This window comes from Aphis gossypii, unplaced genomic scaffold, assembly GCF_020184175.1.
Source record: "Aphis gossypii isolate Hap1 unplaced genomic scaffold, ASM2018417v2 Contig00201, whole genome shotgun sequence".
Lineage (NCBI taxonomy): Eukaryota > Metazoa > Arthropoda > Insecta > Hemiptera > Aphididae > Aphis > Aphis gossypii.
In genome coordinates, this window is record NW_026083025.1 from 37,750 (window position 1) to 50,190 (window position 12,441).

The 12,441-nt window shown below is 27.9% G+C and overlaps 2 protein-coding genes and 1 long non-coding RNA gene across 5 annotated transcripts; 1 reads left to right on the top strand and 2 right to left on the bottom strand.

The window, feature by feature from the left end:
* Positions 1-571: 571 nt before the first annotated feature.
* LOC126553321 (uncharacterized) lies at positions 572-1,313 on the top strand. Its single transcript, XM_050208501.1, has 2 exons — positions 572-976; positions 1,087-1,313. The coding sequence occupies exons 1-2, from the start codon at positions 820-822 to the stop codon at positions 1,311-1,313; spliced, it is 384 nt and encodes a 127-aa protein (XP_050064458.1). The 5' UTR covers positions 572-819.
* A 443-nt stretch (positions 1,314-1,756) lies between these two features.
* On the bottom strand, positions 1,757-6,057 carry LOC126553314 (uncharacterized). Of its 3 annotated transcripts, none has more exons than XR_007606474.1 (4): positions 5,838-6,057; positions 4,795-5,412; positions 4,515-4,573; positions 1,757-4,423 (listed from the first exon to the last, which is right to left on the bottom strand). It is a non-coding gene; the product is annotated as an uncharacterized LOC126553314 (long non-coding RNA). The 3 variants fall into 3 exon arrangements; XR_007606473.1 differs by having other exon boundaries at positions 5,335-5,412; positions 5,673-6,057; XR_007606472.1 differs by having other exon boundaries at positions 5,673-6,057.
* Positions 6,058-7,820: 1,763 nt separating this feature from the next.
* Positions 7,821-8,666, bottom strand: LOC126553303 (uncharacterized). Its single transcript, XM_050208449.1, has 4 exons — positions 8,638-8,666; positions 8,324-8,348; positions 8,094-8,232; positions 7,821-8,038 (listed from the first exon to the last, which is right to left on the bottom strand). Exons 1-4 carry the CDS (start codon positions 8,664-8,666, stop codon positions 7,821-7,823), a joined length of 411 nt encoding a protein of 136 aa, XP_050064406.1.
* Between the last annotated feature and the right edge of the window lie 3,775 nt (positions 8,667-12,441).

A 12,441-nucleotide genomic window follows, 5' to 3' on the forward strand; every position in this document is an offset into this window, starting at 1 on the left:
TATTATAGTCGATTAGCTAATTATTAGCCTTAGGCGGGGCACAGAAAAAATGTTGAGTGTTTTTTTTGTATGAAAAATGTTAGGTTTGTATGATGTAGGTTAGCGTCTAACTGGATATAAAATAATTGTGAGAAACAATATTATGATTACATGATGACAAAGATTTTGTTTAATCGTAATTTGTATGAATAAATACATTATAGATAGTTGATTTTCGGTTTCTTGTGAGTCCAGACTTTAAGATTAATTATTCTGGAAAAATATAAAATTGTAAAGGTCTATAGTGTTAAAGTGGGTACCAAAGAATCTAACAGTTCTAAACTAGAAAATGAATTGTTAAAATTTCAATTATGTATACTTGTTATATATAGTTATATATGACTTGTGACTTGTGAGTTATGAGTAATATTAGTAAAACTACCAAGTACCAAGTACCTACTACAAATGGATAACTCAAATTATTTTATAACAATTTCAAGGTAGTGTATTAAATGTATAGTGTATAGATAATGTACAGTCACATTAAGTAATTCTATATAAAAAAAAATCATTTAGTATATTCTGATAACTATAATGTATAAAGGGAAGCAGATGATGTTTTCCTTTAACTTTGTAATTAAAGTTGAAATAGGGATGACAATGGATTAGGAGTATGAAATACATTCATTCGTAACATTTGTCTTGATCCATCAACATCAGTTATTTTTTGCAAATTATAAATATTTATTAACAATCCTAAGATGCAAAACATTACTATTAAAAGGGTTGTGGTTTTAAATGGTCGTGGATTCTCCTTAAGAGACAATAACGGGAATTGGAATGGAATGCGCCGCATTTTATCGGGCCAACGTTCGTACTCTCTCTCGTATATCACGACAGTCTATAGTTGATAGTACTATAGTCTATAGTACAGCCAGAATTGTAGGTTGTTGGTTTCATTCGTCACAATGTATATGGCAAAAAATTCAAGAACTTGGTGAGATTTTGGATTCTAAAATTGAATAGATTAATAAAATTTCAATAATTTATTATAAATGTTTTATTTAGGCACAAAATAATTTATAAATTGTTGTAAATAAATTCTAGGACTAACCAATTTGTACAGGGAAAATAGGAAAGTCCATGATTTATTTCGAATGGTAATGACAATTGCGTTGTTGCCAAACCATAAATTGGATGAAGGTTTTGATGTAGTCAGAAGGATGTACCATACAAATATTAAAAACTTGATTGGTCCATCTGAAAATCAAATCATTAATGAATTCTTTGAATATTACAGGAGAACATGGTTGACTGGTAATTTTAAAACATAAACAAATAATATTTATGAATTACGTTAAGTAATTTAATTATTTTTTAAATAAAAAAAAAACTTAATAACTAACATATTTTTCTATATGTATATAAATAATATAAGATAAACAATTAAATTAATTTAATAAAAATACATATAATAGGTATTAGATGTATAATTATCATTGAAAAAGTTTTAAATTATTCATTTTATTTCCAACAGATAATAAAATACTGACAGGTAAATATGCCATATAGTTTTAGGAAAAATGGGTAATATAAAATAAGTCGTTATTTCTGATAATATTTCTGATTATTTATTTCAAAGGAAATATTGATTAATATCTCAAAATATAGTTTTTATTTATTTATTTTAATATCAGAAAAGATTATTATATTTAACGAACCTTAGATTTTATAATTTATTTTTTGATCAATAAATTAACTTAAAATATATGCTCAATGTTTCAAATAATTGGACATTCAGATTTATCAAACTAGCTTTTGAAAATAACAGAAATAGTATGAAGAAAGCACCCCCTGGAAATTGTAATAGTATCTCATTTATATAAGTATATCAAAATTCTGATAAAGATTTGGCTTAAAGCTGTCACTAGTTATTGATGTCAAAAAAGTGTTCATTGCCCACCCCACTAAAATAAATCCTGGTAACAAAACTCTTTGGTAATAATTGGTTAAAAAAATATATTATAATATATTTTATAGTTACACTGTGGCAAGCCACAATTATTTAACTACTATAATTTGTACAGGTATTTTTTCTGAGATGCTGTCAGTAAGCCGTCAAAACAGACGAACGAATAATGTTTTGGAAATTAGTCACAGAAATCTCATGAGCCACATTCAAAATCCTAATCCAAGTCCATGGTTATTTTTAGGTAAAGAATGAATAAAGTTGATTTTAATAAACAATCAATAAATTTTTAATAATATATAATTTTTATTTTCATTTAAAAAAACATACTAGTTCTTCGATATTTTTTTTATATTAGAAAACCTTATTACTCACACTCATAGGATAATGAATGATTACCGGTTGGCAGTAAATGGCCTAGAAGTCAGGCAACATAGACCACGTGCAAGCAATGTACAAGATAAAAAAATAACGTTGGGCCTAACAAAACTTGACCAAAACCGGTTTACTGTGGCAGAATTTTTGGGTTACACTAAACATATAACGCCAAATTTCGGAATACAACGACCACAAAATGAAGGTAAAAATTCTAATAGTTGTATTACATTTCTATTAGTATTATTAGTTAAAATATAAATTTTTATAACATATTGTTAAATAATTTTTAATATTTTAGAGTTACAACAGGATGTAGGATTCGATGTTGAACCAGTCGAAACTAATAACCAAAATATTGGTAATCATGGCTTTTTATTTTTAATAAAATGTAAATGTTTATAACAAATTATTAAATAATTTTTAATATTTTAGAATTACAACAGGATGTAGGATTCGATGTTGAACCAGTCGAAACTAATAACCAAAATACTGGTAATCATGGTTTTTTTTATAAAATGTAAATGTTTATAACAAATTATTAAATAATTTTTAATATTTTAGAGTTACCAGAACAGGTTTTAGGATATGATGATGAATCCGAAGAAAATATTTTAGAAAACATTGGTAATGATGGCCTTTTTTGTATTACTTTTTGTTTTAAGATAAATAAATTTTTTATTCTAGAGCCAAGTAATCGCGTGATAATTGGATATGAGTCACCGCCAGCATTCTTCCAGGGAGTGCTGAGGCATTACAACTTGGAGTTAGAACCACTACCAATTTATGCAGAACAGAATGCAATGCCTGAAGATGATTTTGATCAAGTAAATTTAAATAATGATGATTTGCGTCAAGTGCAGGAACATTATGATGAAGGTTAGTATACCGAGTAGTGATAGGTTAAGTCAGCGGTTCCCAAACGGTATGCACTGTGCCGCGGTGCCTTTCCAAGGGCGCCGTGTTCGCTCCACGCTGCCGACTATTATCTGGTTCAAAAAATAAATTATGACAATAATTAACGGTTAAGATAACAGTAATTTTGATGAAGTATCATTATTTTAATTATCAAAAAAAAAAAATGTAACACCACTATTGGATATTTTGACCATAGAAAAAAAAGGTTCATAGATTTTATCATTGACGCCATGAGCAAAGCTAAGTTCCAAAAAGGTTCTGCAGATCGAAAAGGTTAGGTTAGGTTAGGTTAAGGTATTAGGTATTGGGTTAAGTGTAAAATGATTAGTTATCAATGGGCAATTTGAAAACCTTATGTAATTTTCATGTTTTAGAACTTCATAGTTAAATTGTACCATACATGGACATAATATTTAAACAAAAAATTTTTTTCATAATATAAGAATGATAAAATAATATATTTTATTCTAGAACCGTTGGTTTGGCCAACTTTTGAATTTCAACCACAGCGACAAATTATAAATGAAATAAATAATTTTCCTCACATAGAAATTAGAAGATCAAATGATGAAGGTATATATTATATTTTAATAATATAAATGTACAATGTTATGCAGGTCATCTACAATTTTACCCACTATAATACTATTGAAAATTCTGATAAATATTCAATATTTAAAAAGTATATATTTACTTATAATTAATGAGTGTTAGATTGATAGACTAAATTGCCTCTAGTCATTTCAAAAATTGTGCATATTTTCTCTCTGTGTTTGTAATTACTAATTTTTAAAATATTAGTTATAAATTATACTTAAGCTTTAGTCTTATGCCAGGCAAATTGTAGAAGTATTATACAAACATTATTGATGAATAATAATAACTACATAAATTATCATGTGAAGAACACTTTGCCATAATATGATATAATGTAAACATAGCTTATAAGCCAATATCTCTGATTCAATTTGGCCATTAATACAAATAAATAATATTAATAAATACTTGTTATGCATAAATAATATATATTATAATTATTTTTCAGTTGAAAACATGAGAGAGTGGTGTGCGTGACATGCATGAGTACTGGGTCCAACATCGTATTGAGACCATGCAACCACGTCTGTTAGTGTGGTGAATGCTTTGAAGGTTTAGACAGATTAGTTTGTCCACTTTGCAGATCTGTAATAACAGAAATAATTGTTATTTTAGATTAATTAAATTAAACATTATATTAAACTATATTAGTGTTTCATCATTTTTCAATATTTACCGCTGGTAGTGTGGTATCAATGTATTTTTTTCTGTTATTTATTATGTCTGTTATTGTACCTAAAACATAAATTGTGGATGTTACTTGTTGGGAATTACGAAATTGCAAATGTGTTGTTTCATACTGTTAAGTAAAAATTATATACTGTAAAATATCATCAGATCTAATATTAATTTAAAAAAACTGACAAAAAAAATTGCTTGATTTTTAAATTAAAAAAATTATAAGAAGAACTGCAAAAGCTTTGGTAAATTTATAATTTGGATAAACTAGTACGTACCACGGATTAATCTGATGCAAACAGAAGCATGGGTATCCGCTGTCAGGTTAGGTTAAGAAAACAAGAACAGAGGCGGATTGTAAGCACCTTTTTAAAGGTGGTTTACAATGGTAAAATTAAATTCAAGATAATTTAATATTTTAATAGTAAAGAATTAAGCTAATTAAAGCAGTTACTATTTATTATTAAATTATAAATTTTAAATTTATGAATGATGATAATAATATGATAAAATACATTATTATTTGCCCACTCCATAACCTAGCCTGATGGCTGATACCAGTTAACTAGTGAGAAATTTTGATCAAGAGATCCCAAGATCCCAAGACAGCTAGATCCATGTTGTTACCATAATATGGTTGGGATCTCGATGACCCGGGTCCTATTTGTTCATACACCAGTCACGATCACGATTTAAGATATCTTAAATCGTGCTATTAGTATAAGGTCTATGGTGTAAATATCTCGTATATCAAATTTCTAAAGATATTCTAAATGTACAACCAATCATTGTAAATCACCAATCAAAATTTTTAATACTAATATCTCGTATCTCCGTGTCAGCGTGTCATAATACATCGTATCTCCATTGATTTTATAAATACATTTATGTGTCTCCTGAAAAAAGTGAATTTTGGACTTAGTCGAGGACCACGGACTAAGATATAATGGACTGGCATCGAATTGGCTGGGGGAGTAGGAGGGACCGAGCATCAAATGTTATGAAAAATAAAATCCGAATGATTCCAACGCCATCTACATTTTTTTTTTATATTATTTTAGTATATAAAAGTATATAAATTATATAGAGAGCGCTAAAATCATTCGGATTTTTTTAACACCCTGCACTCCTCGCTCGCGTAACATTTTCGGCTCACAGATATTGCACTCGATGCCAGTCCATTATATCTTAGTTCGTGTCGAGGACGTATTGCAGACGGCGCCAGACGCAGTTTCACCGACGAATGACGATATGAAACACGGATGACCTTGGTTAGGTTAGGCTCTTGTCACTTATACTACTAGACTTGAGCGACAATAACCTGTCATGTCCCAGAACATTCTATATGTTGTCGACACTACACAAGTTGCAAGTATTGAATTTAAGCAACAACCGAAATCCGAATATCGTGTATACCTTATTTGATAATGAAACAGGCGAGTTTTTAAACATATTACTATTATCATTGTTATTATAATAAATAATATGTTGTATTTTATTTTAAATTAAAACTATGCATTTTAGATTATTAAAATTTCCAAAACAATATTATTAATCTTATAATAAAATCAATAGCCCTATCAACATAATTGTTACTAAGCTGTTGTAGCTAATATATTATAATAGTCTAGCCAGTAAGCATTTCCATAGATTAAATACACACTAGATAGCCCACTACCATATAGAATACGGAAACATGTAAATTAATAACGTGTCACCTCAGTGCCGCCGAGTACGTACTTTAGGTGGTGCATTTGAACCACCTAAAATTGTGGGTGGGTGGGTCTCGGTTGGGTACTTTTACCAAAATGGTTAATACTAATACTATATAGTAAGTATAAGTAGTAAAGTAGGTACTAGAGATTTAATCAGTTACCAATAACGTCTTAGAGTATAACCTAGATATTACATTAATACAATACTACACTATTACCATATTACTATTAGTCCGTGTAGCTTAGTTGCTGTATTCCTAAACGAATTTCTATGAAAGTAATAACAATGTAATATCATTGAATATTATTCATAATCAATGGTAATATGTAACAATATGTACTGGTTACGACGTACGGGTATCCTTTTCTTATGTTTTAGTAATGAATAAAAGTTAAAATTAATAAATGTTGGCCTATGGTCTAGTCTGATTGTTTGATTGAATAATATGTAGATATTGTAGGATTTTTTATCGATGATCGAAATCGGGAAAAATATCTAAAATTATCTCTAGACCAAAATCCAATAATACCCAGTCACTCACAGAGCATCATTTTAACAATAATTGTTATTTATCACGTAACGTAATGTGATGAGCACGGTTTAAGATAGAATGGTTAAGCAACGAGGTCTGATATTTCGGTGGTAGAGTTTCTTATCAAAAATATGAAAAACTCACTGCCATGTGGCGCGATCTCGGATCTACTAAATTACCACGATACTCTTGATATTCTTAAAATATATTAAATAATAATAATAATTAATACTATATTATAATTATTAATTACTATTATATAGTACCTACTTCATAATACTTTATGATTGAAAACGTAGAAGAACTTTACGATGTAAAATTTTTTTTAACAAATGTCAAATTTATATTGGCATTTAATAGCTTTCCAATCTAATACCAGCTGTATGAAGTATTACCTAATTTTACAAAGAAAAATAAGAACCAGTTGTTAAATCAACTGATTTTTAACAGATTACCAAAAGGAATAATAGGTAAATCAAAGTAAAAATATAGTTTGTATAATAACATAATTTTATAATTTGTAATTGTTAATATCTTACTATATTATATATAGTACGCTATAAACCAAAAGCTTATAAATTATATTTCCTAAGATGATACTAATTTAGACATTTTTTTCTTGGTTTTGTTTAATTTTTTAGCTTCCTGATTTTTTGTATAACTATATTGTCTCATCCTCATTGTTATATACATAATAAAAATGTCTGTTATGATATCCGTCTTGTGTAGATTACATGGAAAAGTTATGGTTATGTTCTCTGTCTGGAAGAACTCTTCTTGTGTATCATCAAAAGGACTTGAAGATTCAGCATGTTTCATGAAGCATAACTCTAATGACTCCAAAAATTTGAATAAATAGTGATTTGGATGTGTTAAAAATCCCCGCGTTTTCAAATTCACCAAATCGGCAGCTGGATTTGATGATACACTATAAATAGTTTGTAAACTCTTAAGGCATATTTCACATTTTGTAGTTCTTATCAATCTTTTATTTATATATCTATAAAATAATAGTGTAATAATAAAAATTGTATTTTTAATTTTTTTTTAGTAAACCTACCCAGCCATAAAATAAACTGCACACTCAAAAGCTGTAGAACTGACATCACTATAATTGTGTTCGCTAAAAACATCCTCAAAATTCCATTGACCTTCTTCAACAATGTAATCAATTTTTTGTTTTAAATTATTTATTTTAACTTCCCTTTCATTTACATCATTTTTATCATTTAAAATAGTTTTTAGGTCTGTGATTGTAATAACTGGGATATTTTCTACAAGAATAAATATGAAAAAGTACTTAAATTAGTGAAAAAATGAATTGTTTACCTTCTAGTATACAACAATTTCCTGATTTGGGGGGCTTGATTATTGAATATACCGATAACATTCTGTATAGCTGTAAAAATGTAGGTGTAGTAGGGTGGTCATTGGAACCAGCAACTTGTCTAATGGTACCAAAAAATTTCTAAAGAAAATAAATTCACATACAATTAATGAATCATATTTCTAGGAAATCAGTAATTTTATACATATAATAGTAGGTATTTAATTATTACTTCTAAGCAGTCTTGATTAGTTTTACTTGTCAACACATAAGCAAAATTGCATTCGTCAAGAAGATAATTTGTCAATTATATATATAACCCTTCAGTAGTTTGTTTTGTTAAAAAATCATCTTCTGACAGTAATTTATTGGCCACATTTAATTCCCATCTATGTAAAACTGTCAGTGCGTTTTTCAATACCTTTAACCAACAAATATATTTATGTACCTAACTAATTGATTTCACTGAACAAAATATAGTAAATTTACAAAAACCACAACTACCTACTATATTACAAATTATTAATTAGCAAATAAATAAAATACTTTCCTAAGATTTTAGTACCACAAAACATCACATAGAAACGAGCAACACATAACATTTAATTAAACCTCCAAATCTTGACTATTTTTTTTTATCCCTTCTGCTGGAAATTTTCTATTGAGGGCGTCAAATAAATTATTCATAAAAATAGTAAATTGTATTGTTTCCTCGCATTCATTGAACCCTGGGTATGATTTAGTATTAAAAAATCTTATACCATCTGCTACGGATTTGCTGAAAATCTGTTAAATAAAAGATAATTTACACAATATTAAACAACGTTTTTATTTTTCATAAGGAGTTATTTGATTTTACTTGTGAAGCAAACTTCACTTTCATCTTTGAGAAACTGTTAAGTTGAAAGTGATTTTTGGTGAGTTTTGGACAAATTCTTGTCAACGACTTAGAATCAGTTTCATAAAGGTGCTCATAAATTGCCCATTTAATTGGAGGTTTTGTTGGACTAATCTAATCAACAAGTAATGTTAATATAATAGGTATATATAATTATTTAAGTTGTATTTACTAATATCCTTTCAAATATTGTACTATTAAAACAAATTAATGATTATGTATTCATTGCTAAATTAAACTATTTCATGAATAATTATATGTTAAATAATCACTCTTAATGTTTTTTTAGCGTGCAACCGGTTTCTGACAGTTTTCAGCAAATGTGGCGCATCAGAGAATACAAACACTTGGCGATTGTTGTCGTATGGATTGGTAATTGAATTTCGTATTTCATCTGATTGTGCATAAATTCCTAACATATGCCACATTGTACGATTAGTTGATGCGCCATCGCTTGTTATAGCTAGCACTTGAACCCCAGAATTTTCCAACAATAGAATCGTCTTCAGCAGAATTTTAATTAGATCAATACCTATTCGATTTCAAAAATTTAAATGTAACTTATTGTACTATTTAATAGTTAAAACACGGTTCACTTAAATGTACCTTTAACTGGTCCTTTTGAGGCAAAGACAGCGATTGGCTGATGAAACTTCTCAGATAATCCTCGAATCATCAAAACTAATGCGTGATTAGCTTTTCCTGTATTTTTAGTATTCAACTCATCACCATAATCTTCCAAACCATGGTATGTTAGGTTCCTAGTGTTAACTGATATACTCTCTCTCAAAGATATTTCATCTAACACCAATACAACTTTTTTTTGGTTCTCTGTTTTATTGTCAAATTTTTTTTTTAATAGTTTGAAGAAATTATTGTCAAAACCACACCCAATCTTAACTGCTAACAAGTGATGTCTTAACGTTGTTACACATGGCAATGGCAAGATATTTTGTCCACGAAGAAATGAATAACCGCTCGGAGATCTATGAAGTATTCCAGTATTTGTAAATTATTAAAAAACTTGAATATTATACTATTATTACTTACCTTATTTGAAACATTAGGCATAATAACATCCAGTTTTCATTATAGCGTCTACTTTTAGGATTTTTAAATTTTGCTGCTGCGAATATTTCTTTAATTAGTTCTGATTGACCCTGAGAAACGTTTGCTTTATTTAAAATGTCACTTAATTTTTGTTCACTAAGGTTTTTCATTTCATTTTGAATTTTATTTAAACTATTTTGCAATTTTAAAATTTTACTATTTCTACGAAAATTTTGTTTTTGAATGATTTCTTTAGCCTTTTGGATTCTACTATAACTTTTTTGCTTGTTAGGAGAAAAAACTGTTAAAATATTTTGTCCACTATTAATTCTTGCACGTTTTTTTTGACTAGAATACAGTAGACGTTTACACCAGAGACAAATATTGCAGTTACTGGAACACATTTATTACAGTATTGTGAGCTATTTCATTACTATGAAACCAGTTATTTGGTACATCTATCGTTTGTCTGTTGTTTAAAACCAATTGGTATAATGAAGTTGAAGGGCTTAAAGTGTCAATCTGCTTAAACAATAAAGTAATATTGAACAATGAACAATTTTATTCTATTTTAGTTTGTAATCTGTTTTTGAAATGTACCTTTCTTTTTTTAGGTTCTGGCAGAATCAATGCATTACTAGGTATACATGGTTCAATAAATTTCTGTACACAGTTAGAGACGTTAACAAAATCCATTTGTTTATTAATATTTAAGTTTGGGGTGAGACCTAGTGATAATACCACATTTTCATTACAAATTTTAATATTATCATGTTTAATGTTCATTGGGATCGCACCCTTTTTAAGTTGCAATCTCTTTAAACACACCTAACAAAATATAGAAAAGATTAATTATACAAAAACTTAAACATTATTTATAAAAAATATATTTACAGTATATTTACTGGATCCTTGACCTGAGTCCCAAGTACTAACAATATCACTTTCATAGAAATGTTTTGCACAGACCCTATGACTTTTTTTAAGTTGCATCCCTAATGCTTTTTCCCACAATATTTTAATCTCTGCATTTTTAGGGACTCCAAAAAGAGATTTTGATGCCTCGTGAGGCTCATGTACACAACAGTAACTTGGCATTTTTAAATTAATATAAAAAGAAGTATGAAAATTGTATAATTAATTCACAATAACCACAATTATTATAATATCATGGTTAATAGAATTGGCGCGATTAACATATCCTTTATCTCTTTTTATGTATATGACTATTAATTGCTATATTCTGTAGTATGTTAACAGTCATACAGAATAAAATTCTATATATTTTCTATTCTGTAGTATGGCTAAATAGTAAATAGTAAATAATAAAATGCCGTCTGGAATTATTGTTTTTGGCGCCAACATTTAGTGATACACCATATTGGCACTGAAAGCGCTAGTATGCAGTGAGTAAAAACATTTATTTGATAAGAAACTTTTCCGCCGTAATGTACCGTGGGATTGTATGAATCGTTGCTCAACCATTCTATTTTAAACCGTGGTGATGAGACACTAATATGAAAATGACAAAATATTTTTAGATTGAGATAAAACTGATAAATATAAAGTATAAATAGTATATCTAAATCAAATTAAGTATTATTACTTGTTATTATTATTGGCATGGTTGTTCATATGGTACGAGTTACTATGTAGAATGTAGATATGATTCTACGACTTCTTAGTCAAATTTCCCAAAACAGTGTTCATTATTGGTAATTTCATTATCTTAAAATTCAGTGTATTGTGGTCTGTGACAGTGCAACTTGTATTTACAATTTAGTAACATATTTTCTTTTTACTCGAGCTTAAGAGTTATATGTAGTTAAAAACCGTTGAATAATTGTCTACTTTTCATACCTATTCATATTTACTTTTATACTGTTTTATTTTTATAAAACAATAAATATGTCAGAAAAGTGTATATGTGTTTGTGGCAAAAAACGGGAGCAACTTAATATTGCGAATTGGAATAGAAATTTGGACAACTGTAAAACACGAAAAACAAAAATTTCGTCTAGACCAATATCTTCCTTTTTTCCTGCACCGAAAAAAATACGAATGAATGAAAAAACAAATTATTCTATTTCAAATGGTAAGTTTTACTCGGATAAATAATTTTTACCAGTTCAGTTTAATTTTCTTGGTAGCTATCCCAGACAGCCACGCCGGAACATATAATGTTTTCATAATATTCTATCTAGTTTATAAATGAAATATTTAAAATGTAATATTATTTTAATATTTTGAAAACTTTATAAAAGAAATATTATTTTTCAAAACATTAATTTAATGTTAAAATTATATTTTATTTTTAATATTACAATTAAAATGTATCAAATATATTAATGTAATATTTAAAAAAAAACTTCTACTAACATTTGGTTCAACATATTTCAACA

What these genes read in the sequence shown, in the direction of transcription:
- LOC126553303 (XM_050208449.1), bottom strand. Translation starts at nt 8,666, where the DNA reads ATGTTTTGTGGTACTAAAATCTTAGGAAA. An exon ending in GGTACTAAAATCTTAGGAAA is followed by an intron (nt 8,349 to 8,637) that starts GTATTTTATTTA and finishes TGTGTTGACAAG; the next exon opens with TAAAACTAATCAAGACTGCT. An exon ending in CTAATCAAGACTGCTTAGAA is followed by an intron (nt 8,233 to 8,323) that starts GTAATAATTAAA and finishes TATTTTCTTTAG; the next exon opens with AAATTTTTTGGTACCATTAG.
- LOC126553321 (XM_050208501.1), top strand. Translation starts at nt 820, where the DNA reads ATGGAATGCGCCGCATTTTATCGGGCCAACGTTCGTACTCTCTCTCGT. An exon ending in GCAAAAAATTCAAGAACTTG is followed by an intron (nt 977 to 1,086) that starts GTGAGATTTTGG and finishes AATAAATTCTAG; the next exon opens with GACTAACCAATTTGTACAGG.